The sequence below is a fragment of the Sinocyclocheilus rhinocerous genome, unplaced genomic scaffold, assembly GCF_001515625.1.
Source record: "Sinocyclocheilus rhinocerous isolate Xijiao unplaced genomic scaffold, SAMN03320098_v1.1 scaffold1121, whole genome shotgun sequence".
In the NCBI taxonomy this organism is placed as follows: Eukaryota; Metazoa; Chordata; class Actinopteri; order Cypriniformes; family Cyprinidae; genus Sinocyclocheilus; species Sinocyclocheilus rhinocerous.
Genome location: NW_015670367.1, coordinates 176888 through 200222, shown reverse-complemented (window position 1 = coordinate 200222; position 23335 = coordinate 176888). Strand labels below are relative to the sequence as shown.

General features: G+C 38.3%; 3 protein-coding genes and 1 pseudogene across 6 annotated transcripts in view; 2 read left to right on the top strand and 2 right to left on the bottom strand.

Moving 5' to 3' along the window:
* The window catches only part of LOC107734140 (very-long-chain 3-oxoacyl-CoA reductase-like), a 13299-nt gene extending 10302 nt beyond the window's left edge, over nucleotides 1-2997 (top strand). Inside the window, 5 exon segments of the mRNA XM_016546004.1 lie at nucleotides 1200-1234; nucleotides 1320-1401; nucleotides 1508-1573; nucleotides 1655-1804; nucleotides 2012-2997. Of these exon segments, the coding sequence (XP_016401490.1) occupies nucleotides 1200-1234; nucleotides 1320-1401; nucleotides 1508-1573; nucleotides 1655-1804; nucleotides 2012-2149 (471 nt within the window). The 3' untranslated portion in view covers nucleotides 2150-2997.
* An 83-nt stretch (nucleotides 2998-3080) lies between these two features.
* Nucleotides 3081-15504, bottom strand: slc12a9 (solute carrier family 12 member 9). Of its 2 annotated transcripts, none has more exons than XM_016546002.1 (14): nucleotides 15091-15504; nucleotides 13623-13836; nucleotides 13353-13487; nucleotides 13096-13239; nucleotides 12684-12986; nucleotides 10784-10891; nucleotides 10505-10616; nucleotides 10235-10392; nucleotides 8934-9016; nucleotides 8724-8848; nucleotides 8329-8521; nucleotides 8075-8249; nucleotides 6700-6846; nucleotides 3081-5357 (listed from the first exon to the last, which is right to left on the bottom strand). In XM_016546002.1, the coding sequence occupies exons 2-14, from the start codon at nucleotides 13816-13818 to the stop codon at nucleotides 4534-4536; spliced, it is 2703 nt and encodes a 900-aa protein (XP_016401488.1). In that variant the 5' UTR covers nucleotides 13819-13836; nucleotides 15091-15504; the 3' UTR covers nucleotides 3081-4533. The 2 variants fall into 2 exon arrangements, with proteins under 2 accessions (XP_016401488.1, XP_016401489.1); XM_016546003.1 differs by having other exon boundaries at nucleotides 13096-13233; nucleotides 13623-13821.
* A 2262-nt stretch (nucleotides 15505-17766) lies between these two features.
* Nucleotides 17767-20372, bottom strand: LOC107734151 (zinc finger protein 394-like). Of its 3 annotated transcripts, none has more exons than XM_016546021.1 (2): nucleotides 19432-20372; nucleotides 17767-18767 (listed from the first exon to the last, which is right to left on the bottom strand). In XM_016546021.1, the coding sequence occupies exons 1-2, from the start codon at nucleotides 20087-20089 to the stop codon at nucleotides 18022-18024; spliced, it is 1404 nt and encodes a 467-aa protein (XP_016401507.1). In that variant the 5' UTR covers nucleotides 20090-20372; the 3' UTR covers nucleotides 17767-18021. The 3 variants fall into 3 exon arrangements, with proteins under 3 accessions (XP_016401507.1, XP_016401508.1, XP_016401509.1); XM_016546022.1 differs by having other exon boundaries at nucleotides 19441-20372; XM_016546023.1 differs by having other exon boundaries at nucleotides 19447-20372.
* A 1008-nt stretch (nucleotides 20373-21380) lies between these two features.
* Nucleotides 21381-23335, top strand: part of LOC107734123 (guanine nucleotide-binding protein G(I)/G(S)/G(T) subunit beta-2-like) — an 18126-nt pseudogene continuing 16171 nt past the window's right edge.

Genomic DNA, 23335 nt, shown 5'->3' with positions numbered 1-23335 from the left:
TAAACTATATTGTGCTATATATACTTAGAAAATTGTGTTAAAACTAACAATTATTAAGTTGAATACTCATAAAAATTAAGTTGTTCTAAGTTGTTTTTTCACATTGTTTTAAATTTGATTCAATCATGGACGCTGGTTACAAAAACTACTAAAATATTATTTTTTGATGAAACAACACTTAATACTTCCAGGAAACCAATCTTTTAGCATTTTCAACCAAATGCCTTCTGATTGAAACAGCATGTAAGACAATGTCTAGTGAGTCTGTTCTTAACCTAAGCAAATGCTCTACTCTTCAGCACAATGGTAATCTCATAAAAACCACCAACACACATGTAAAACATGTAAATACTAAAATAACCGAACACTGAACATTAATAAATCTTCTCCTGTTCTGATCAATGCATAAATGAAACGTGAACTTGAAAAAATGAAGTTATGGAGCTAATTACATTGAGTTAGTACAACTTAAATAATGTTTTAAACAAACTAACACAGATATTTAAGTTGAAGTTACACACAGTATTACGTTGATGTAATTATCAACATTAAGATGTCAGGACAACTCATTAAAAAATGTTTAAAACTTAAAATGTTTAATTAAATCAATAAATTGGAATTTTTAACTTGCACTAATGCATCAAATTAAGTAGTGGCAACAGATCCACTGAATTATTTTTTAGAGTGAAGGCTGCATTTATTTGATTGTGAAATATTATTACAATTTAAAATAATTGTTTTCTGTTTGTTCATATATTTTAAGATGTAATTACCTCTGGTGATGGTAAAGCTGAATTTTCAGCAGCCATTACTCCATTCTTCAGTGTCACATGATCCTTTAGATATCATTTTAATATACTTATTTGGTGCTCAATTATTAATGGTGCATATCATTATCAATGTTGAAAACAGCTTAGTTTCTATTCATTTTAAAACTAAATTAATTTTTGAATGGTATTGTATCATGGTTTCCACAAAAAATATTAAGCAGCACGACTGTTTTCAACATTGATAATAAGAAATATTTCTCAAGCACCAAATCAGCATATTAGAATCATTTCTGAAGGAAATATAAAAACACATTTTAAACTGTAATGTTAAACAATATGACTGTGGCACATTGATCTGTGATTCTAATGACAATAAGAATTTGGTGGCGACGACAACAGTGATGTTGATGACAATGTTGTTGTTTGTAGATGAGCAGACTCATTGTGCCAGGCATGCTTGAAAGGTAAACACACAGCCGGCTCTGATCATATCGGTTTATTATGAAGACTGTGTTTATGCTTTAACTGAGGGCTTGTGTTTGCTCTCAGGGGGAAAGGCCTCATTATAAACATATCATCAGAAGCTGCATCTCAGCCCCAGCCAATGCTGTCGGTGTATTCTGCCACTAAGGTACATATCTTTGTTACACACAAAACTAATTTCATGCAGCCTTACAGAATAACACACAAAAATAACAACTAAAGTCAAGTGTGTCTTCCGCTTCTCTTACACCTAGATATTTGTAACATATTTCTCTTGCTGTCTGCATGCAGAATACAGGTCAAAAGGAATCACGGTTCAAGTAAGTCCAGTACTAGTAAACATCTTGCACTTTTTTTTTTTTTTTGCCAAACCTTGCTGTTGTTTCTCTGCCTTTGTCCAGTGTGTGGCCCCGTTTATGGTCTCCACTAATATGACTCATAATGTGCCTGTGAATCCACTGGTGAAAAGTGCTGCTTCATTTGCTAGAGATGCTCTGAACACTGTGGGTTACACAACATACACAAGCGGATGTTTAACTCATGCACTGCAGGTAAACACCACTCACAATCAGTTTGTATAATGTGGGATAGCAGATTTATAACCGTTTACCCTCTTCTCAATACATATCTCAACAGTTTGTACTATATAAACATACAGGGTTCGTGTTGTAATGTCCTATACATTTTTATTTTATTTCAATAATTTAGAAGTATGAATATGTTATGGATTGATTACTTACCATCCTTTGTGGTTTCAGCACTTTGCACTGTCCATTTTTTTCCCGGGCTGGCTGCGTCTCTCGCCCTTTTGTGTGCAACGCATGGCAACATTTGCTCATAACATTGAACCCCAATTAAGGGAGAGGACGGCAGAGACAAAAAACAAACAGGACTGACACAAATCAGTGGACCACAGAGATGAACATAAAAATCACACAGATACACAAACATGCGTATAATGGCATCAACAGTAAGAACTAAACACAAAAACAGTTTTTACTGCAGTGACAGGAAAACAGATGCATTATTAAGATAGTGACATTTACATTTTTATGGTAAGTTGGCAGATCTATGGTCTATATAAAATTTACATTTTGTATTTGCAGCAGAATCAGGAGTCTGAACCTATGGACCCTTTTCACGGTTCAGTTCAATGACATTTACACTTGCATTTACAGCAGGGTAAATTGAGAAAGGGTACATCTAACTTTCCCTCCCTTAACTGCATATTATTTAATGTAATGTATATTTACACTGCTGTTCAAAAGTTTAATAATTAATGATTAATGCCAACATTGAATTTTCAAAAGACAGCAAGATCTTGAAAGGAGTGCAGATTCCTTTTATGATGGATGTATTTTTAGTTACAAGGGCGTAATTTTGCCCTTTGTTTTATGAGTTGAATGAATCAGCATTTGTTTAGAAATGCGATATGCCAATTGTGATGCTTAAAGGTCTAGTTGTGTTGGCAATAATTAACCACATCATATGAATGATTCTATGAATGATCATATGATGAGCCTTTCATGCAGTTTCAAATACGGAGTGACAGTAGATTTTACCTCCCTACGCCAAGTTGTTATATTTATCCTACTGTTGTTTTGTTTTTTTCTGCATTCCAAGTCCAAGTAAGAAATGTGAAAAGTATCCATAGGATAGCACTGAAGAACATTAACTACTTTATAATCACTAGTTTATACTATTGGCTATGACTTTTACATACATCATGTATTTATTGCTTTTCAATAATGTGACATGAAAACTCAGTCTAGACTGAAGGAACAGCATTATAATTAGCAAAGAAAGAGGCAATGAAGGAAAAAGACGTCGGAAATATTTTGTTTAATGACAGTCTTCTGTTTACAGACTCTACATTCAGTCATATGATTGAGCTATTGTATATAGTGCTGGGGAACCGCAGTACATCCTAACTTAACTTCCTGTTGAGCTAAATTGCTAATAATGCACCTTAATGATTTCTGATCTCAGATTTCTAAATACTTAAGATTATATGGAAACTGGATTGTGTAAAGTGATTTTTGCATACTGAAAGCACTGTTAAAAACTTTTTTTATATATATAATAAATGTACAGAATGGAATTACTTGTACACATCTATTATTTAGTATAAGTCTCTTATTATTACAGATATGATAAAGGCCTGACATTCTTGGACTTTGGCATTGTGTTTTTGTTAATGTTTAAGTTAACACGCACGCAAATGTGCAAAATATTCAAGTATTATTTTAGCCAGTGTCCCTTTTCAGTTGACAAAGACCAGCACAGTCTCAACACAAACATCATCTTTAGCCCTGACCAATCAGACGCTGTTCATGAGCTCCCTGCTCCGCTTCAACCCAGACAGCATGATCATAAGTACAAAGAGCCTTTGAACTGTAAAAACGGCAAGGAACACACAAAATCAACAGGATGTAAAAAGGCAATGCAAATGGTCAGGGGAATTTCTTGAGGCCCACAATATGAAATCCAGAATTACTAATGAACACAGGTGCACAAGAAGACTTTTTCATACGCACACACACACAAAAATGTAATAATAATAAATAACATGTCTATATAAATGCCCAGTAATTGACAGTAAATAAACTATGAATGCACAAATTCAATTCAAGTGCTCTAAATTGGAAAGCTAAGAGCAGCAGTTCTGCCATGACACCAACAAGGACCCAAACCCACAAGGGCTCCTCAATGGCTCACAAGCTGTAACTGGGTCACAAGGGGATCAAAGGGTCTGTTTTATATCAAGAAAAAGCAGAAATGATTAAAAGAAATTCTCCCAACAGTGCATTACAATAACAAAAAGCAAACAAAAAGTGAGTAAACAGAGTCACTTTTCCCTATTACAGTGCAACTGTAACCACATCTCATTTAAGACAAACTCTTTCCATCCTAATTAGTCAAACATGATTTTTTCCATATTGCATCTTGCACAAACACATAAACATGGAACACAGGATATGCAAGCACTCACTTTCCACCAACTCTAAACTTACTGTTAATGAGAACAGACAGAGGTGCATGGAGGACACAAAAATAACTGCGCACGATGATTCGGCAGTTTTCACCAATAACACAAACTCCATCCATCTGTTTTTAAATAACATTTTCACCAAGAGCACATAATTCACCAGTTTATGATATATGGTCCTCAAAATCATCCGCCATTTGAGAATATTAGGAATCAAATACACTTGTATTCCCCTCACTAACATGTCAGATGTTCCTCTCTATCACACAAACATGTTTTGGTTATTGTTTCTCAGAGTTCAGTACATGTGACCGGTGTGACCCCGTGAATCAAGAGAGTTGGGCCCAGGTCTCGCGTCAGCGTATCCAGCTGCGTCAGGTACTGCTGTGACAGCTCAGAACTGGAGGGAGGATGGGGCAAATACAGGAAGCGGACTGCTGCCGTAGAGCTGTGTTCCCTCAGCAAGGTGTTCACGGCACACAGGAAATCCTCTGACACTTTTTGAGACTCTGAATTTGGCCCTCTAAACATGCGTGCCACGTTATCCCACGCCACAATCTTAATGGCGGCACGAATCCTCAGCATTCCCAGCAACTCTCTAAACTGCTCCTCATTGGCCAGCCAGCCCTGGTCTCCCGATTCTGATGCCACACAGACAAATATACGCAAGCTTGCACGGCGCCACCTGTTGGCCATGTTTAACACACACGCCATCTGAAGCAGGAAAAGACTGGACACGTCTGCGTAACTGGCACTGCCTGGGGACAGTAGGTTTGTCGGCCACACGTCAATGGTGTCCACATTGTCATTTCCCCTTATGTATGTAACGCCTTTGCTCTCAGGCGGCAGCTGGAAAAAGTAGCGGCCTAAACAAACGTTCTTGCCCATTTTTATGGCATCATGGATGATGCTCACATACTCCTCGGGCTGCAGAGCGCGAGGACTCTCGGCATGGCGCACAGGTGGAAAGTGAGCCTGGAAGGATGGAAGGTCCACCCCGAAATTATCCCCCTCACCCCTATCACCCTCGCAAAAGACAGGGTCCTGCAGGAAGTAGTCCTCTGGATAGCAGTTGTCATAGAAGCCCAAGACCAGGGTATTAGGCTTCATGCCTCCTGGAAAAGAAGATAAAAAATGATGGTCTGAAAAGGAAATTCATTCTAATACACTTTGATTCTAACTCTCAAACTCTTGATTCTTTTCCAATTTTGATTGCATTCTAAGTGTCCATTTTGACTACATATTGTTACAAAAAGAAATTCTCTATATGCTAATGCTGCAAATTAAACAGAGAAGTATTTCAGACTCATTTAAAGTGTTCATTAAAAGAAATGGCCCATACAAGTAATTTGTAAATCGGGCTACACTAGTTGCACTGTATGTTTTTGATTCACTAAAAAGAACCACACATGAGAGTTATTTGTTTGTGATTTGGACTATACTGGTCACGCTGTATGTTTTTGAATCGTGAAACAGAACCAGCTCACAGAAGTCACTTGTTTACGAATCAGGCTACAGTGGTTTTGGATGTTTTTGATTCATTATAAGGAACTAGCTCATTAGAGTCATTTGTTTGTGAAATGGGCTACACTATTTGTGCTGCATGTTTCTGAATCATCTCATAAGAGTCATTTATTCATCTATTAGGCTACAGTTGTTTTGCATGTTTTTGATCGTCTAAAAAGAACCAGCTCATAGGAGTCATTTGTTTGTGAATCTGGCTGCACCTGTCTCGCCATGTTTGTTTTTGCATGCAACTTGAAGAAGAAGAAAAAAAAAAAGTCAATAGAAAGTTGTTTCTTGCCATTATTTCGCCATACACTTGCCTTTTTAGTGCATCACACCGAGTACAGACAGCAACAAAAATATATGTTTAAAAGAAGAATGCGATTTATCAGAAAATCGACAGTATGTGATTACTTATGTGATAGCAGTGCTCATTTACAGTCAACTCAAGATTATGTTCAGATAAACTTACAAGTTAATCTGCATACAAGTATTCAACATTTTTTATAACTTTATTATCTTACAAACTGCTCTAAAGGAAACATGCTGTATTCTCCGAGTACTTTTTGTGATGTTTTTATGCTAATGTTTTTTTAAAATTTTTTTATGTGAAACTATTTGTGCTGCCGTCTTGACTAGAACTCTCTGGAAGAAGAGATCTTGTATCTCAATGGAAATTTCCTGGTTAAATAAAGGATAAATTAAAAAATAAATAGAAATGATTAAGGATATACACTATGATTTTTAACATTGTGGAGCAGATGCCATCTCTGAACTAGCTGAGCTCTTACACAAACAGTGTTGAAAACACTACAATGATGTATTTACTGTATTATTTCACTAGATATGTACTTGTACTTTGTACAATAACAATAAAGATGTAGTCATGTAGTCTAAATGATGCTTCCTGGCTCTGTGCCGTAAAGATGACGCGATAAGGAAATGTCTCACCTAGTCCAGTGATGCGGAGCAGATGCTGAGTGCCCTGCCTGACAGACGGAGAGAGAGTCAGATCCACAAAGGCCTTCACACCCAACTTATCTACTAGACTCAGCCAGAAATTATACTGCGGCTGCACCGGGTCTGCTGGCAACACATCTGAGAGAGAGAGAGAGATTACATTTGGTCGTGTGGCCCTTTCTATTCTGACAATCAGTGTGCAACAACATGAAAGTAAAATGGATTCACAGCAGAAGGGCTGTTTAGAAATCTTAAAGGTACAGTTCACTCAAAAATGGCAATGCTGTCATCATATAGGTATTTGTCATGAAAAAGATATGAGAAATGTCTCAGTGTTTTTTGTCCATATAATGAAAGCCAACGGTCACTAAAATGAATCGATTCACTTCAGGAGGCCTTTATTAACCCCCCGGCGCTGTGTGGGACACTTTTTATGATGGATGGATGCGCTTTATTGGACTTATTTTGGACTATTTAAAAATAACACCCATTCACTGCCATTATAAAGCCCGGAAGAGCCAGGACATTTTTTTTTTATATAATTCTGATTGGAATCGTCTGAAAGAAGAAAGTCATATACACATAGGATGCATTGAGGGTGAGTAAATCATATGGTAATTTTCATTTTTGGGTGAAATATCCCTTAACAGTCTTCAGAATCATCATCTTTTATTCTTCATGTTCTGCAGAAGAAAATGTCAAACAGGTCTGAAATGACATGAGGGTAAGTAAATATTTTTTGGTCAACTATACCTTTAAGATCATAAACTCATTTACATGATCATAAAAAAACAAGGAAGCAAGTCATCTTATGGAGGTGGGTGAGCCTGAGTTCACACTGATTAAAATGACCAGATTACAATGGAATGAGAAGAAACAAACACATTAACTGCAAAAAATAAAACAAACAAACAGAAATCATCATCAGGCCTTGTGGTGGATTTGCTCAAATAAAAAAAGAATAATTTCTCCCATCTTAAATTAGATTTCTATAGACAACTATTCATTGTCAATGGAGGCTTGATGTCCTTGCAAAGTGTAAAAACGCTGTGACTGTGATATTATCAAAACACTGCTTTCTTTAAGCATCCGAACCAGCCCCACATAGCAACAATAGTGACCCTGCTTACATGCACTTAGGAAACGGTTTAGTCCAGAGATTTTGCAGAAAGCAGCATTCTGGAACATCATGTAAACACAAACACAGCCTTTCTGTACACTTCAAGAGATTAAGAAGCAAGAGAACACACTTTATGTGGTCATAAAATGCATATGTGGTAACTGACAATCTTTGCTCTATATGCCTTGTCAAACTTGGGTTCTATCATTAAATTGCTCCCTAACCCCAATACCCCTGATGTCCTACCCAGATCTCCAATCTGCACATGCCCAAGAATAAACAGCCCTCCTTTCTTTAGCTGGTTGACGAAGCAGATGAGCTGACAGGAGGAGCGTGGGTTCGCCACCATCAGTAAGACCTGAGGCCGCCAGAACTTTACATGATCCTTACGGGAGTCTAACATCAGAAGGTATTTCCTCACCTGAAAGCAGCACAGAAAGACCAACCATGGATTTAAAGTTCAGTGCATTCACGTGTGTTTTGTGTGTGTGTGAAGGTACCTGATGGAAGATAAGCGCTTGGCTGATGTAGCCCCAGCTGCTGGTGGGAGAGTGGTAGTGCAGGAACAGTAGGAGGAGCAGCAGCAGCACAATACTGGCTGAGGAATACACTGGGTTTATCACGAACATCATTACCACACAGCTTACAATGCCCAACAAACATGTGTGCCAAGAGAAAAACTGAAATGTTGGCCTGGAAAGAGAGAAGAAAAAAGACAAATATAGAGACAGATACTTACAATATTGTTCAAAAGTTTAGAGTCAGTGAAGATCTTTTTTTTTTTTTATAAAGAAATTAATACTTTTACTCAGCAAGGATGCATTAAATTGAGCAAAAATCAAAATGACCTTATAAAATTGCACACACACATACACACACACACTTTGAACAGTACCTGAAGTTTGGAGCAGAGGCCCATTCCAGAGCCAGACAAGCCAAATCAACCGCTGCATACGCTAACAGGTAAAACACTGTCACAATACCAGCAATCACATTCAGTTGTCCTGCAAACAGTGTACACTACAACACACACACACACACACACAATCTTACTCTTTATATCATGTGTCACAGAAATAACATCCAAAGACACAGCTCCCTATACCTGCACCAGACCCCAGGTATAGAGCACAGACACCCACGGGTTCCCAGAGCTGGAGGTTACAGCAGCCGGAGCCAGAGGCAGACCTGAAACCAGATCAACAAAACACTGACACACTCTAACAGAGAAGTACAGTACCATCATGTCACTCCAGGATAATATTACACCATCATATCTTAGCAGTCATGTCAAAACCATCAATGTAACCTAGTTACTGGGCCATCAGGACGTTTACATAATATTCTTTATTATATCCAGGGTGCCATACATATTTCACCATTTACCTGTTCATATTGATAATCAAATAGTGCCTTTGTAAAGTATCCTGGAATTTTAGTAAGTAACGCAAAACATTTCTATAAGAATTGATGTAAACATTTAAATCATAAAAGTGGTGTTTTTCCTCTTCTGATCAGAGTAAAACCAAGAAAACAAATCCTACACACAGTGGTAAGCTGTGGTTAAAATGCTATATGGTGTGAAACTATATTGCTTGTATGGCTCTCGTTTGTATGTCATGCTGTGACCAGCCAAATACATGAACTTGTTTTGTAATGTGGTGGTGCAACACCATTCAGCAACTATGCAAAAACGTTGCCACAGGTACATTATAAGCATTGTTGCCAAACCTGCCATGTGGTAGGATTTTAATCAGGTCACTGAACTAGCACTACAATAAATGGTGTGACATTAAACCTTATAATGATTTTAAACGTTTAATGAGCCACAATAAATAAACCACATTATAACAAATAGATTCCTATTGTTTTCTTCTATATTCCTTTATTTTTTTTAAAGTTGTTCTACGTAACATATTTCCTCAATAAATTGTGTAATCTATCATTAATAATTTTCTGTGATTCCTGTGACTGATTTGTTTATACGATTTGAGAGGAAAACTTAAAATTTTCAATAAATTAAATTAAATCAAATTTTTTTAAAAGAATAGCTTGTTTAGTTTTGATTATGCCTTGTCAGTTAACTGATTTGAGTAGAAAATGTTCAGAGGAAATATTCGTTATGATTCTTTTAGATAAAATGTCCTTTTTTACCTTTTCACACAGAATATATGAGCTCTCATACCATATAACAACCTATAAAATGTGACAAAAAAAGTTACACTGAAAAATATTCACTAAGCATATTTTCCTTAGAAACCATGAATACTGCTTTCCAAGTACTGCTCACTAATGTTTTCCCATAACACTTCTAAACACCGCCCTAACACATCTAAACATCGTAGTATCAGTTTCCAGCCTGAAATACGTCCTTTAAACAGACCAAACCCACAAACGCACACTAACCAAAAAGCTGGTCCAGAGCAAGCGCATGGAGGATTCGAGAAGCTCCTATCATGGAGCACATAGCAGCTGAGAGAGACGCGCAGTACACCCCAATCATCACGAATGGAGGCCACACACTCACCCGCTGAAACACTGCGTAATCATTGATTAACAACAACCTGAGAGAGAGACCAGGAAATGACAGAAAGCATAAGGGAGAGATGAATAAGAGGGAAAGCAATGTGTAAATTTTCACGTTTTTCCATATGGCTTGAGTGTCGTAAGCGGCACCTGTCACAGGTAGAGCTCAGGAGCAGGAAGAGAAGCACATAAACAGTGAAGGTGTATGACACTGCAATGATGGTCCCTTTAGGTATTGACTCACTGGGGTTCTTCAGCTCACCTGAGAAAGTGAGACAAATCAAATGACATGTTTATGACACTCATCCATTATACAAGTGTTCTCAATATTGTAAAAGTAAACACAATTACATTGACAACTAAAAAGTAAAGGAAGTGTGCAAATAAAGGAAGCGTGTGAATGGTGTCAGTGGTTGTCCAGTTTTGTACCCGACATGTTGGCTCCTGCCATGATGCCTGTGCAGCTGGTGAACATCACAGCAAATACAGTGGCGAAAGACATCATTGTGTTGGTACTGTAGTCCAGAGAGTACTGCGCTACAGGAGGAGACATTTGGACAAAATTCATGCCAGTGCAGTAATTATATAAATTAAAGGAACAGTTTTATGTCCCTGATGAATGACTGCAATACAGAAGCTGTTATATCTGGCTGCATTCAAGGTCATCCATAATCTACATCCATAAAGTACAAACTATGGTGCGTTTATGATTAAAACAGTACTATCTGTGCCATCCCAAACACTTATTGCATATAATCCATACAGCACTATATGACCGACATTGCAAGGCTACAGAACATCAGAATCATAGTGTAATTGAAATATTTTTTCTAAATAGCAACAAATCACAGATAGAACATTTAAATATATCTGCATTAGGTTCTATCTGATATGAATACTTTTAGTGGAAAAACTTCATTTTCTCCATATGTACCACACCACAATAATATCACCACCATGAAAATTAATGGTAAAGCTGCTGCCAATATGTTTGTACATGGGTCAAAGATAACTTCCTGTTTCTGCTGTTGGTCTCTGTGCATCAGTCTACATTGGTTGCTTATCTCTGTTATATTATTTATAAATATCTCTTAATTAAAAACTTTAATTAAAGGAGACATTTTTAATCCTAAACGTTTATCATCTATGCCATTTATATCTCTAACAATTTGAATTGTGTTTACCAGATACTGGCAGTAAAATAGTGCACGGCAAATATTTGTATTTGAATAAAGAATTTTATATTTGAATACATATAAAATCAAATTCTTGACAGATTGATATATGGACCAGACTGATAATCAACTGGTAGCCATGTCTCTTTTGCCGATTAAGTCATTAGCTCTTTATTTTTGTGAGTGCCAAAATCAACTTTTGTCTGTGTAAAATGTTGATTTGAGAAATAGTATGTCTTATTAGTTGCCATTAAAATAATATTATATATACATACTGGTAAAAAATGTGTAGCCTGAATGCACTGGAAGTCGCTTTGGATAAAAGCGTCTGCTAAATGCATAAATTAATTAATTATTATAATTATTAATTATAAATAATAATAATTATTATTATAAATGATATACACATACTACTGTTCAAATATGTGAGGTCAGAAAATCAGAAAATACAGTAAAAACTACAACTGAAAAAAACTGTTTTCTATTTGAATATATAACATGTAATTTATTCCTGTGATGCAAAGCTGAATTTTCAGCATCATTACTCCAGTCTTCAGTGTCACAGGATCCTTCAGAAATCACTCTAATTAACTGATTTGTTGCTCAAGAAACATTATTTCTCATTATTATCAATGTTGAAAACAGTTGTGCTGCTTAAAGGGTTAGTTCACCCAAAAATGAAAATTAGCCCATAAATTACTCACCCTCAAGTCATCCTAGGTGTATATGACTTTCTTCTTTCAGATGAATCCAGTCGGAGTTATATTAAAATTTGTCTTTGATCTTTCAAGCTGTTTATTTCTTTAAAAGAAAATCTTACTGACCCCAAACTATTGAATGGTAGTGCACATGCATAGAATATACTGTATAAGAAAAACTCATAAATTCCTTTTACCAGTAAATCAAAATGTCCCTTTGAGGAATATCCTTTTTTTGTTTTCTTTTTTTCAAAATGTCATTACTTAAGTATAAATATCTAATAATTTGTGTATTTCACTGCCCAATATACCTTTTTATACTGAATGTTTAATCTAACACAAGACAATCGTGATCATTTCTCTTTTATGTATTTTGAAATATAACTGCTAAATAGCCTCACTGATCATCATCACAACCATCACTATCATTATTGCATTAATGATCATCTTACTCACGTCCGAGGTTGTTTTTTAATGTAGTGCCATTGAATCCTGTGTAGCTGGGGTTGACAGTGACGGTGTGGTTGTTACCGTATGTGTGTGTGATGTTGAAGCGTTGTGGACTGAGTATCAGGGGGCTGATGATGATAGAGATCAGTGACATTGTCACCACCAGCAGAATGATAAAAGAGGCTTTGGCGTAGATATGAGCACCAACCAGACACACCACCAGACATAGCAACAGCACTAGAGAGGAGTACAACACGGTGTACCAGTAACCCTGCGGCAACACACGCAGCCCCTGTGACACAGCAGAGCCTAGAGAGAGAAGAACAGAGAGGCTTCAATGTGAAAAAAAAACACAAGCCATACGCGTTTAATTGCTTCAAAGACTGTTTAGTACAGCGTGATTCAATGCACCGCTCACCTGGATCCTTCCCAAAGATGTCCAGTATGGCCTCCACCAGGCCGAGTACATAAACGCCACACGCACATACCTTCGCCAAGTAAAACATCAGGCCGATACTGCCTCCAAACTCTGGTCCCAGAGAACGACTGATCATGACTAAGACTAAAGAGTTAAAGGTCAACAACAATACGCAAACACTCATGAACAACAGATTCATATATGAGGGAGTCTGCAATTCTAGCACTCTATATGGCACAGAGATTGGTTAAGGATACAGTAGGCCCCGCCCCCTTCCACTGCTCCATTAGTTGAAATAGCACATATAGACAGGATTGTCAACGAGATGATGAAGTAGGCCACACACAGCATGAGGAGACCATGGAGAAGACCGGCATGACCCACTACAAAACCTGCAAAATCGACATATACTGTATTAGAATCAGTTATGCACAAAAATACTTCTATGATCACACACTTGGCCATAGTGAAAAAGTTTTATTAAGTCTCTGGTCATCAACTTCTGTCTTTTCCCATCTCTTACGCACCTGTGCGAAGAAAGAGCACAATACTGAACATGGAGAGGATGGTGGGCACCATGACGCCAAAGAAGGTGTTGAGTTTGCGGGGGTTTGATTTGGGGGATGCCTCTCCTGTCACTGCTGATCCACCCCTGGAATCTTCAGCATCACCCATCATGCTGTACACCCCGTGAACAAGAAGAGGCGAGTGCTCATTTGCCATGGTCTGAAAAAGAGGAACCTGCAATAAGAAACCTTTTGAGTGTTTCCTGGTTAGTACATACAAACATTTGTCATGATTTTGAGCTGCTGAGCAAGCTATTATTATTACTCAAACATTCATAATGTACACTATCGCACATTTGGGATCAGTAAAGTTTTTTTGTTGTTGTTTTTTAAAGAAGTTAGGCCTAATATTTTCATTCCTCAAGGATGCATTACACTTTCACACCGTTCCAAAACATTTCTATTTCAAATAAATGCTGTTCTTTGGAACATTCCATCCATCAAAGAATCCTGAAAGAAAATGTAAAAAAAAAAAAACTGTTAATTATGTTTATGTTAATTATGAGAAATGTGCAGCAAATTATTTTATTAGAATGATTTCTGAAGGATCATGTCACACTGAAGACTGGAGTAATGATGCTGAAAATTCACTGAAGACTGGAGTAATGATGCTGAAAATTCAGCTTTGCCATCACAGGAATAAAATACATTTTACAATACATTAAAAATAGAAAACTGTTTATTTTAAATTGTAATAATATTTCACAATATTACTGTTTGTACTGTATGTTTGATCAAATAAATACAGCCTTGGTGAGCAAAAGAGACCTTTCGAAACATTGAAATTGTTGTTGTTGTAATATAGTAATTATTTTTAAAAGTTTAAAAAAAAGCATAATTAAAATGATTTTAAAAAAAGTCACTCTTGATGATAATTGGACTATTTATTTATACAAGTTTTTTTTCTTTCAAAAACATCGATGGATTTAGAGCTATAGCTAGTCACCATAAATGTCAAGGATTTAGTATATTGTTAATTTCAATTACTTTTTTCAGGCCTGTAAATCACAATTTTCCATTTAATCGAAATTACCATGACCATGGAAAGCCTGAGGCTGCAAGACCTTGAATGTCCCACTGATCGTGATCGCCTTTTGAACCGCGTTTTTTAAAACAAATGTTGGACCTTTCAAGTAGCGGAAGTAACGTACATGACCATGTAAACAATCCGACGTACGCGGTTGAAAAACAAGTGTATTACGGTCTTATGTAAGTAAAGATAATAATGTAACTATTAAAATACCCCTCTGCTAAAACAGCATCCGATTAATTGTTTGAATAAACTAGCAGACAGCTGACAAAAGGTAGCTGGCATTTCTAAATGACACCGCCACCTCCTCAAGCAGTCACGGATGTTTGGGCGTGTAAGGTTTTAAAGACACAAATAACGGTGAAGTACAATAAGAAGATGGAAGCAAACATGACATACCTGTTCTTATGAACAACTGCTGAGACGCCAATCTAAAAGCGGTATGTAACTTCCGCTTTTAGGGAGAAACAACACAAACCACAAGTAAACCAAACTACTCGTTTTTACAGTGTGGATGCAGGATGTCCTGAAACCGATATGTTTCATCAGAGCATCTTGTCGAGTTGCTTTCGAAAGTTTTCGTTGCAGCCTCAGATCTCGTGATCAACCCCCCGGGACATGAAGGATGGCCCTGACTATGAACAACAGACAGCAAGACCTAATGAAAACATAAATCTATTATGTAACGGTCCACCGAGAGATTATGATCGCGTACTCTCATACTGCAGCATGGCTGGGACTGTACCGCCTGCCTCTCAATCTGTTTAAACAAAAGTCACGGGACAGATGAAGCGCCCATGTGACTTCACAGAGAGGAGGACGGCTGAAATTTGAAATATCACAAGTGGAAGACGATTTTGAGTTGAACATGAGAGAACCGTGTTGTTTACTATTTGATCGTTGTTCAAACACCTAGATGTTTGACCAGTCAAACATTTTATCTGATATCAAACCAAGTAGCCTACCACACATACCCATTTCTTAATTTTAGGTTGCAGTAACTACACTATTAGGGTGACCATACGTGCCATTTTCCCAGGACGCGTCCTTGCCAGGATTTCTATATTGCCTAAAATATCTAGGTTTTGGCTTTGTTTGCGTGTGCAGACCGATCGGTGTATGACATCAAAGTACCATACAGACGGTTATGCTTTCGAAACACTCTCGAGGTACTTTGATGTCAAACACTGATCGGTCTGAGCCGCACTGCTTTTAAGTCGAACACACCTAATATGTACGCGTAATTGCATCGCTTTGACCGTAGATCCCACCTTCTCACACGCCATGATTGGTCCATTATGTACAATGCTTGCATGTTATTGGTCAAACTACTTTTCGATCATTACCTTCAGCAAGCATGAAAACAAAGCCAAAACAAATCCTGGCCAGGACACGTCCAGGGAAAATGGCACGTATGGTCACCCTATACACTGGGTGCGTCCGAAATCGCGTACTGCTTAGTAGGTACTATATTTGAATTTGAACGTACTACTCGACCGTTAAAAAAGTACGTTCTATATAGTATGAATGCGAGTAGTATGAATGGAATTCGGAAATGAACAACGTTTTTCCCTGAGGTACTTACACTTGAAAAGAGCCGCGTCGCCGCCTTCCGCCATTTTCGAATATGACGCCTCCTCTCCCGTGGCCTCATGGGATAGTAAAGTGTCCATCGTATGCATGCTACGGAATTCGGGCGGAAGTAGTAGGTCATCCGGGTACTTCTCGCATACTGTTTTTCGCCTACTATATAGTATGGAAGTATGCGATTTCGGACGCAGCTACTATGTCGGGTGTCCAAACTCGGTCCTGGAGGGCCGGTGTCCTGAAGAGTTTAGCTCCAACCCCAATTAAACACACCTGAACCAGCTAATCAAGCTCTTATAGGCATACTAGAAACTTAAAGGCAGGTGTGTTGAGGCAAGTTGGAGCTAAACTCTGCAGGACACCGGCCCTCCAGGACCGAGTTTGGGCACCCCTGCACTATGTACTTCAACTGCAAAAAAAGGATTTTTGAAAAAAATTTTTTTATCTTAACATGGGTGTGGTACTTTCTGCCTTTATTTGTCAGGCCATAGTTTTAAAATGATGCATTTAAAAATCTCAAGTGCTGCATTTATACCAAGTATAAAAATAATTAGTTTCAGCTCTGATTTATGCCGGATGCATATTTTTTGTATGATAATCAGAGTGAGTAAAATCAATTCTCAATACCAGAAAATACCTTATTGTGAAAGTTTAATCATATCTGGAACCCATTTAAATGTTTAAAGTTGTTTTCTGCATAAAAACTACTTATGGTTATGCTGCACTGCCGATGAGGTATTTTGTACATATGAATCTAAATGAAATGCAATGTTTTTTGTGTGTGCAATGGACAAACTGTTCACACAATCAGGCAAATATAGATCTTCCAGTATACCTTCAAATGTTTTTAGACCAAACTGTCACTGTACAAACTTTATCTGAGGTGTGTTTTGCTCCACAACATATAGCCTCATAAAATGTATCCATCTTTTCTTCACTAGGCCTTTGACTGACTTAGAGATGCGCTGGTATTTGGTAACACAGTAAATTGCGATAATGAACACACAGTATTGTAATCATCCAGACTTCAAAATACAGTGAATAATTCTGGGTAACTTATTTTCTGAATTGTTGAGACTTTTAGACTGCACGTTAGCTTATTTTCCATCAACCAGTTGTTACCAAAATTTATGACATTGCGTGTATGCTGCATAAAAATCTGTCTGATTTTCACTTTGGTCTGAAGTTCTGAAAAAAACAGCAGACAGACTGAATGGAAATGCAAATTCACTCTCTGACAGTAGGTGGCACTTACAGAAAAGCGGAAACACAGCGGTTACCCCTGTACACAAAGCAGTGCTATGCAAATTTCTGTTTCTGAACTGAAGGAAATCAAACAGTATTTAAATGTTTTCAAAACAACCATTCAGATTTTTGTATTTGCCATGGTATTTATAAAACAACACCAAATATTGAGTATTTAATACTAAGCATTATATAAAAAGCATTTGTTTACACTTGCACATTTTAATCTGGATTAAAACATGTTTTAATTCTTTATTATTGTTCCTTATAGTTGTGTTCTTTAGCACTTTAATCTGTTTGAAACATTTGTTTACTTTATACATTTGAATTGTGTTGTTTTATTGTATTTTAATGTCCCTGATTTGAAGAGTTATTCCATTTGTTATTAAGAGGACGAGTTTATCTTTTCAATCTGTTTTTGTAACATAGTTCAATACTGCTGTAATACCGTATACCAAGTTTCCACAATTACCATGCTTTGAAAATACCATCACATGCTTAGACTGAATCCAAAGACTGTGTGTTGAGATGTGGCCAGACATAGGAGGGTCCGGCTGGAAGGAGAGGGAAGGTGGGATTGGCAACAGAAACAAATGTGGGCGAGTGTTTGAGTCTGTGCTTTTTGAGTTGACCAAGTTCTCTGAAGCAGCATCCACACTCAGCACAGCGGTACGGTCTCTCTCCCGTGTGAATGCGCTGGTGCTTGTGTAAGCTGTCCAAATGGCGGAAGCGTTTCTCGCAGTATCTGCAAGGATACGGGCGCTCTCCTGTGTGTATGCGCTGGTGTGTTTTCAAGCAGTAGAAACGTCTGAACCCTCGGCCACAAATGTTGCAGCGGTGCACTTTATCAGGGCTCTCAATAGTCCTGCTGAACCCAGAGTCACTACTAACAGGTGGCGCCAAGGCCAGCAAAGCATCGCCATCACTCTCCCGCATTGAAGGCGAGGAGATCTGCGGTAACTCTTGCATGGAGTTGGATGAAGATGCTACAGCTAGATTTGATGAAGGAGGCTCTAATGTAAGTGAATCAGGATCGTCTTCAATTTTAATGGTGCCCTGTTTGACATCATCAGAGTCCTCCATCACCTGTATCAGCTCCAGCTCATTAACATTTCCAGCAGGTGTGCTCATTTCAAACTCAAACTTTGTCATGTCAGATGGATCCTCAGGTGGGTTTGCGGAGGGGCCTGAATTTTCTGGTTCCTCATGTCTCCTCTCACTGTCTGTTACTGCAGAATTGTTGTCTGTAAAACAAAGAAAAGCTCATGTTTATATATATATATTTAGCATGTAAAATGCCTTTTATTTTTTAAAAAGTCCCCCTTCAGATTGTGGTACACATTGTTTTGCTTCGAAATCTTGCTGTGAAATGAAAACTATTCAAAACTAAAACTATCAAGATAAATATTTACTGAACTTAAGTTTGCATAGATCTTTTTTTAATCTTTTTTTTCCCATGTTAAAATAATGTTAAATTAACTTTTTGAGGCTTTTGAGGAATGTTTATTTGTTCATCTCTAAATCATCATTGCATTGCATTATGTTTTGTCCTCCATAATTAAAACTGCAGAGCTTTGATCATAAAAACGATCGAGTGACAACTGATATTTATATGCTAGCAGTCTGTTATACTGTTATAAAAGTCCCATTGATTTACAGTACAAGCTATCAGAATTTCATATAAATAATGACATCTGCATCAAATTGCATATTTTCAAAACATAAAACACATACACAAATTATATATATATATAGTCTAAAAGTAAAATAAACTCTTCCTTTTCAAATTAATTTTTTTCTTACTATTATGTCAGACTTGACAAAATTAATAAACATCTATGGCTAATACTCTATGGTTGTTTGGCAGTATTCTACTCGCAAATGGTAATAATAATAATAACAATTAACCTTTTTCACCCTCATTCGTTAAGTAAAACGGGCCTTCTGGCTCATCTTCTGGTTTGAAAAGAGCAGGACTGTTTTCCACAAGAGTTTGTGAGGTCGCGGGGACACTGGTGTAGGCTAAACTGTTGCCTGCTGCAGACCCTCTTGCCTTTCTGCGGTTGACACACGCACGAGGCCAGTCTGACTGTACCGTGGGAAGACAGAGGCCAACACTAGGGATATTTTTAGGACTGTGGATTCTTCCCGGCGAGTTTCGGAAGCTCTTGCGGGCGGAATCTCTGCTCTGCGCCTGTGCTGTGGGGCTTCCATCCGCAGCGCGTGACGGAATCACAAAAAGTGCGTCGTCTGCGTTTGGGCGCACGATATTTGACCCGGGCTGGTTTCTGTTGAGAAGTAAACACTGTTTGATGTTCTTTTCAGCCGCGGTCATGTAGTAGCGCACTGCTTTCAGCTCGCTCTCGGAGATCTCCAGTCTCTCGCGCAGGGTCTGGCTCTCTCGGTGCGACTCTGCGGCTGCATTACGAGCCGCGGCCAGCTTTATGCCAACAACTCGCGCTGTTTCTTTTAAAACCGTTTCGACCGCGCATCTTACCGCCTGGTCGATAGTAGAGGCGAGTTCGCACTTGAGAAAAGAAACGCTGATGTCCATGCTCAAAGTCATGGTTACGATCCACGGCAGTATTTCACTGAGATGTAATGTTGCATACGTGATTGCAGAGCTCAAGTAGAGGCGGTCTGGGTTTCTGTCTTAACTGAGAACTAGAATAGAATAGTTTACGGCCTCGCGTCCATCACTAGTGTAGTACTTCGATAATACTACCTGGTTGCAACGTTAAAAGAACAGAAACCCCAAAGTGTTTTGTCAATCTCACTCAATCTGTCGCGTTCTGCTGTCGTCAGTGTCGAAGGATGATGACGTCAAAAGCAACCTGGGATTTTGAGTTTTCGTTCTGAGAGCCTCTCTCCGTGACAAGAAAAGCAGACCACTGTTGTTAGCAGTTAGCACTAAACAGTAGTCGGGGAGGGGCTCTGGGAGGAGCTGAGTAAATCTAGTCTCACGTCACTCAACAGCACATTCGACTAGGAGCAGGTACGATTCAGATGTCTTAAAATATAATTGTGACTAGTCGAAACTGAATTAGAGATATCTCTAATTACCTTTGCGTATGTGTGACGCCCTAGCTTTATACATGGAACTGTTGTTTTTCTATGACCTTTGCACTAGGAGAGGTTGTTTGATTATACACACAACTGGGTTAAACATTAGAGGGACCTTGCAGCAGAACACTAGGTTAATCACTGCTCCTTCATTCCAGTTTTAGTTGGATGAAAGATCAAACAGCAGCAAAATCTTCCTAACGTTTCAGAGAATACTGTCCATTTTTTGCACAATATTTTTTAATCACTGCTGAAAATGAACGATTAACACATTTTTCATCAGCATTTACATATTTACTTATTTAACACATTCTTTGATTTATAATGTGGCCTTAGTTCAAATAATGGCAAAATGTGGACAGCCACACACACACACACACACACACACACACACACAGAGTATAATATTTATTTTATGGTTGGTGCTTGGCCTCCAAAACACAATCATAATGTTTATAATGAGTACTATAGTGTCTGTTCAGTTAGTACCAGGTAAAATTAGAATCGAAACTAGTAACTATTTAAATAGTTAAAAGTTACTAAAGAACACACTAGTGAATAATTATAGCCTAATTAAGTTAGTAGTAAAACTGGAATAAAAAGACAAACTGTGACCAACTAATGGCTCCAAATACCCACACTTACTGTTGGAGCCACGCCCTCTATCGCTATATTAATTATTATAGTTTGTTCTCCTTTCTCAGCTCCGTTGTGTTTCTTAGGGGACGTCGCTTATTTTTGGCTTTCTTGCGCGATCTGGCAACACTCAGGAGCGCATTCATGTGGTCATTGAGCAGCGCTAGGGGGAATTCTGTAGAATGTCACTATTTTCTCCACTTCCTTTATTTGTCATTTCCCACAAACGTTTAAACTGAGATCTACTTATTCTCGCCTCCACATTTAACCACAGAACTGATATTAGCTTTAGCGGCCTAAACTCGAGTGTGTTCCAGTGTGAGGTGCTGTTCACCCCCCCTGAGCCGCTGTTTGGCGGTGGAGGTCTACGTTGCAGTGGTACATTCGCCATAAAATGGGTGTGGTTGAATCGCGCATATGTGATGCTACGTGTTTCTGGTGCAGACCGAATGATTTCATATGGGACTGAATTGACAGCAGAGTGAGTGCACATTATTTGAATTATTTAGAAAACAACTGTACTGTTGTTTATGTTGAATTCACCCCGCCTCCTATGCTGGCACAGTCACATTTGAACTATGGCGGTGGAGGTCTGCGCTGCAGTGGTACATTCGCAATAAAATGGGTGTGGTTGAATCGCGCATATGTGATGCTACGTGTTTCTGGTGCAGACCGAATGATTTCATATGGGACTGAATTGACAGCAGAGTGAGTGCACATTATTTAGAAAACAACTGTACTGTTGTTTATGTTGAATTCACCCCGCCTCCTATGCTGGCACAGTCACATTTGAACTGATGGATGGGTATGCTCCTCCGGAGAGATAGCCAAGTCGAATTTGGTTACTTCATTTTAATTTCTTTAAAGGGCCACGGGGTGCCTCGCGTTGTATTGAATTGGTCATTTCTTGGACGAGGAGCGACGGTCAAATCGAAGAGACCAGAACCAGAAGGCGGAGGAAGACGACACTCGGGAGGAAAGAGGCGAGGATCAAGCAACGCAGTATAAAGACAACGACGGCATGTACTTGATTTGAAAGCTTTACAGTATTTGGACTTATTACATCTGTCGGTAATTATACCATTTAAGGCGCAAAATATTTTCCCCCTCCCAATAGCAAAGTGTACTGAAACCAGGAATACCTTGGAAAAGGCTTCTTCCCATCCACACTAAACGATCAGAGGGCGACATAGGCTACGTAGCTCTGTAGCCTACTTCATGATAACATCGTTTTGATTTGTTTCACACATGAAACACACAGTTGCTGAGGCCTAACTAGCATTAGGAGAAAACCGACATTATGCAGTCCTAATAATTTTCCAGCAGAAAAATTCCCTGCGAATTACTTCCGCCACCCACTTCAGCATTCCAGTCGCTTTACTTGGAGACTAAAGCCAAACAGAAGATTAACAGGTAGGCCTATATTAATTCCTAAGATTCATCAGAATGTTGTGACCCAGATGAGACGTATGGATAAAAAGTAGGAAGTTTAAGACCATTAAAATGGGTTCATTTGTAATGTGTTATTTTCGATCATTTGGGATTTTACTGGTTTTGTCACAAAATCGCATCAGTGGATTGTTTTTCAAAATAAATAGGAATATCACGGAGATTGTATATCACATTACATCTGTTTTTAAAGGTGTTGCATGTCTTATTTTAGCCGTGAGTCGTGAATTGATGGAGCAGAAGACTCCTGTTCTTCAGCTGGCCGCAGCCTACAGCGCTTTACTCACTCCACAGCTCTGATTATGGCAAGCTGTTTCAACATTTATTGCTTTATACTAGGGCTGGGCAAGTTAACGCGTTATTGTCGCGTTAACGCATTAATTGATTAAAGCGGACAATACTTCATAAGTTGGAAACAGGAAGTTTCCGATAGCACGTGAAGACAGCAGAGAAGCGCTCTCTCTCAGAACAGTGGAGTGCATCGTTTTTTTAACTTTGTGGTTTATTATTTTGAGTCGTTTGGGATGCGGTAACACATGGCCCTCTCACAATATAGTGCTTTACAGATCAATCACTCTTGCTGCTCAGAAATGTTCACGCAATCATGCTGCACGTATCATAAGTTCCGCGCTCAGGCGCGGTTAGCGATCACACGCACTGATCT

Coding starts and splice junctions, on each gene's coding strand:
- LOC107734151 (XM_016546021.1), bottom strand. CDS start 20,089: ATGACTTTGAGCATGGACATCAGCGTTTCTTTTCTCAAGTGCGAACTC. Junction 18,768..19,431: donor AACGAATGAGGGTGAAAAAG/GTTAATTGTTAT, acceptor TTTGTTTTACAG/ACAACAATTCTGCAGTAACA.
- slc12a9 (XM_016546002.1), bottom strand. CDS start 13,818: ATGGCAAATGAGCACTCGCCTCTTCTTGTTCACGGGGTGTACAGCATG. Junction 13,488..13,622: donor TGTGCTCTTTCTTCGCACAG/GTGCGTAAGAGA, acceptor TCGATTTTGCAG/GTTTTGTAGTGGGTCATGCC. Junction 8,522..8,723: donor GCCTCTGCTCCAAACTTCAG/GTACTGTTCAAA, acceptor CTCTCTTTCCAG/GCCAACATTTCAGTTTTTCT.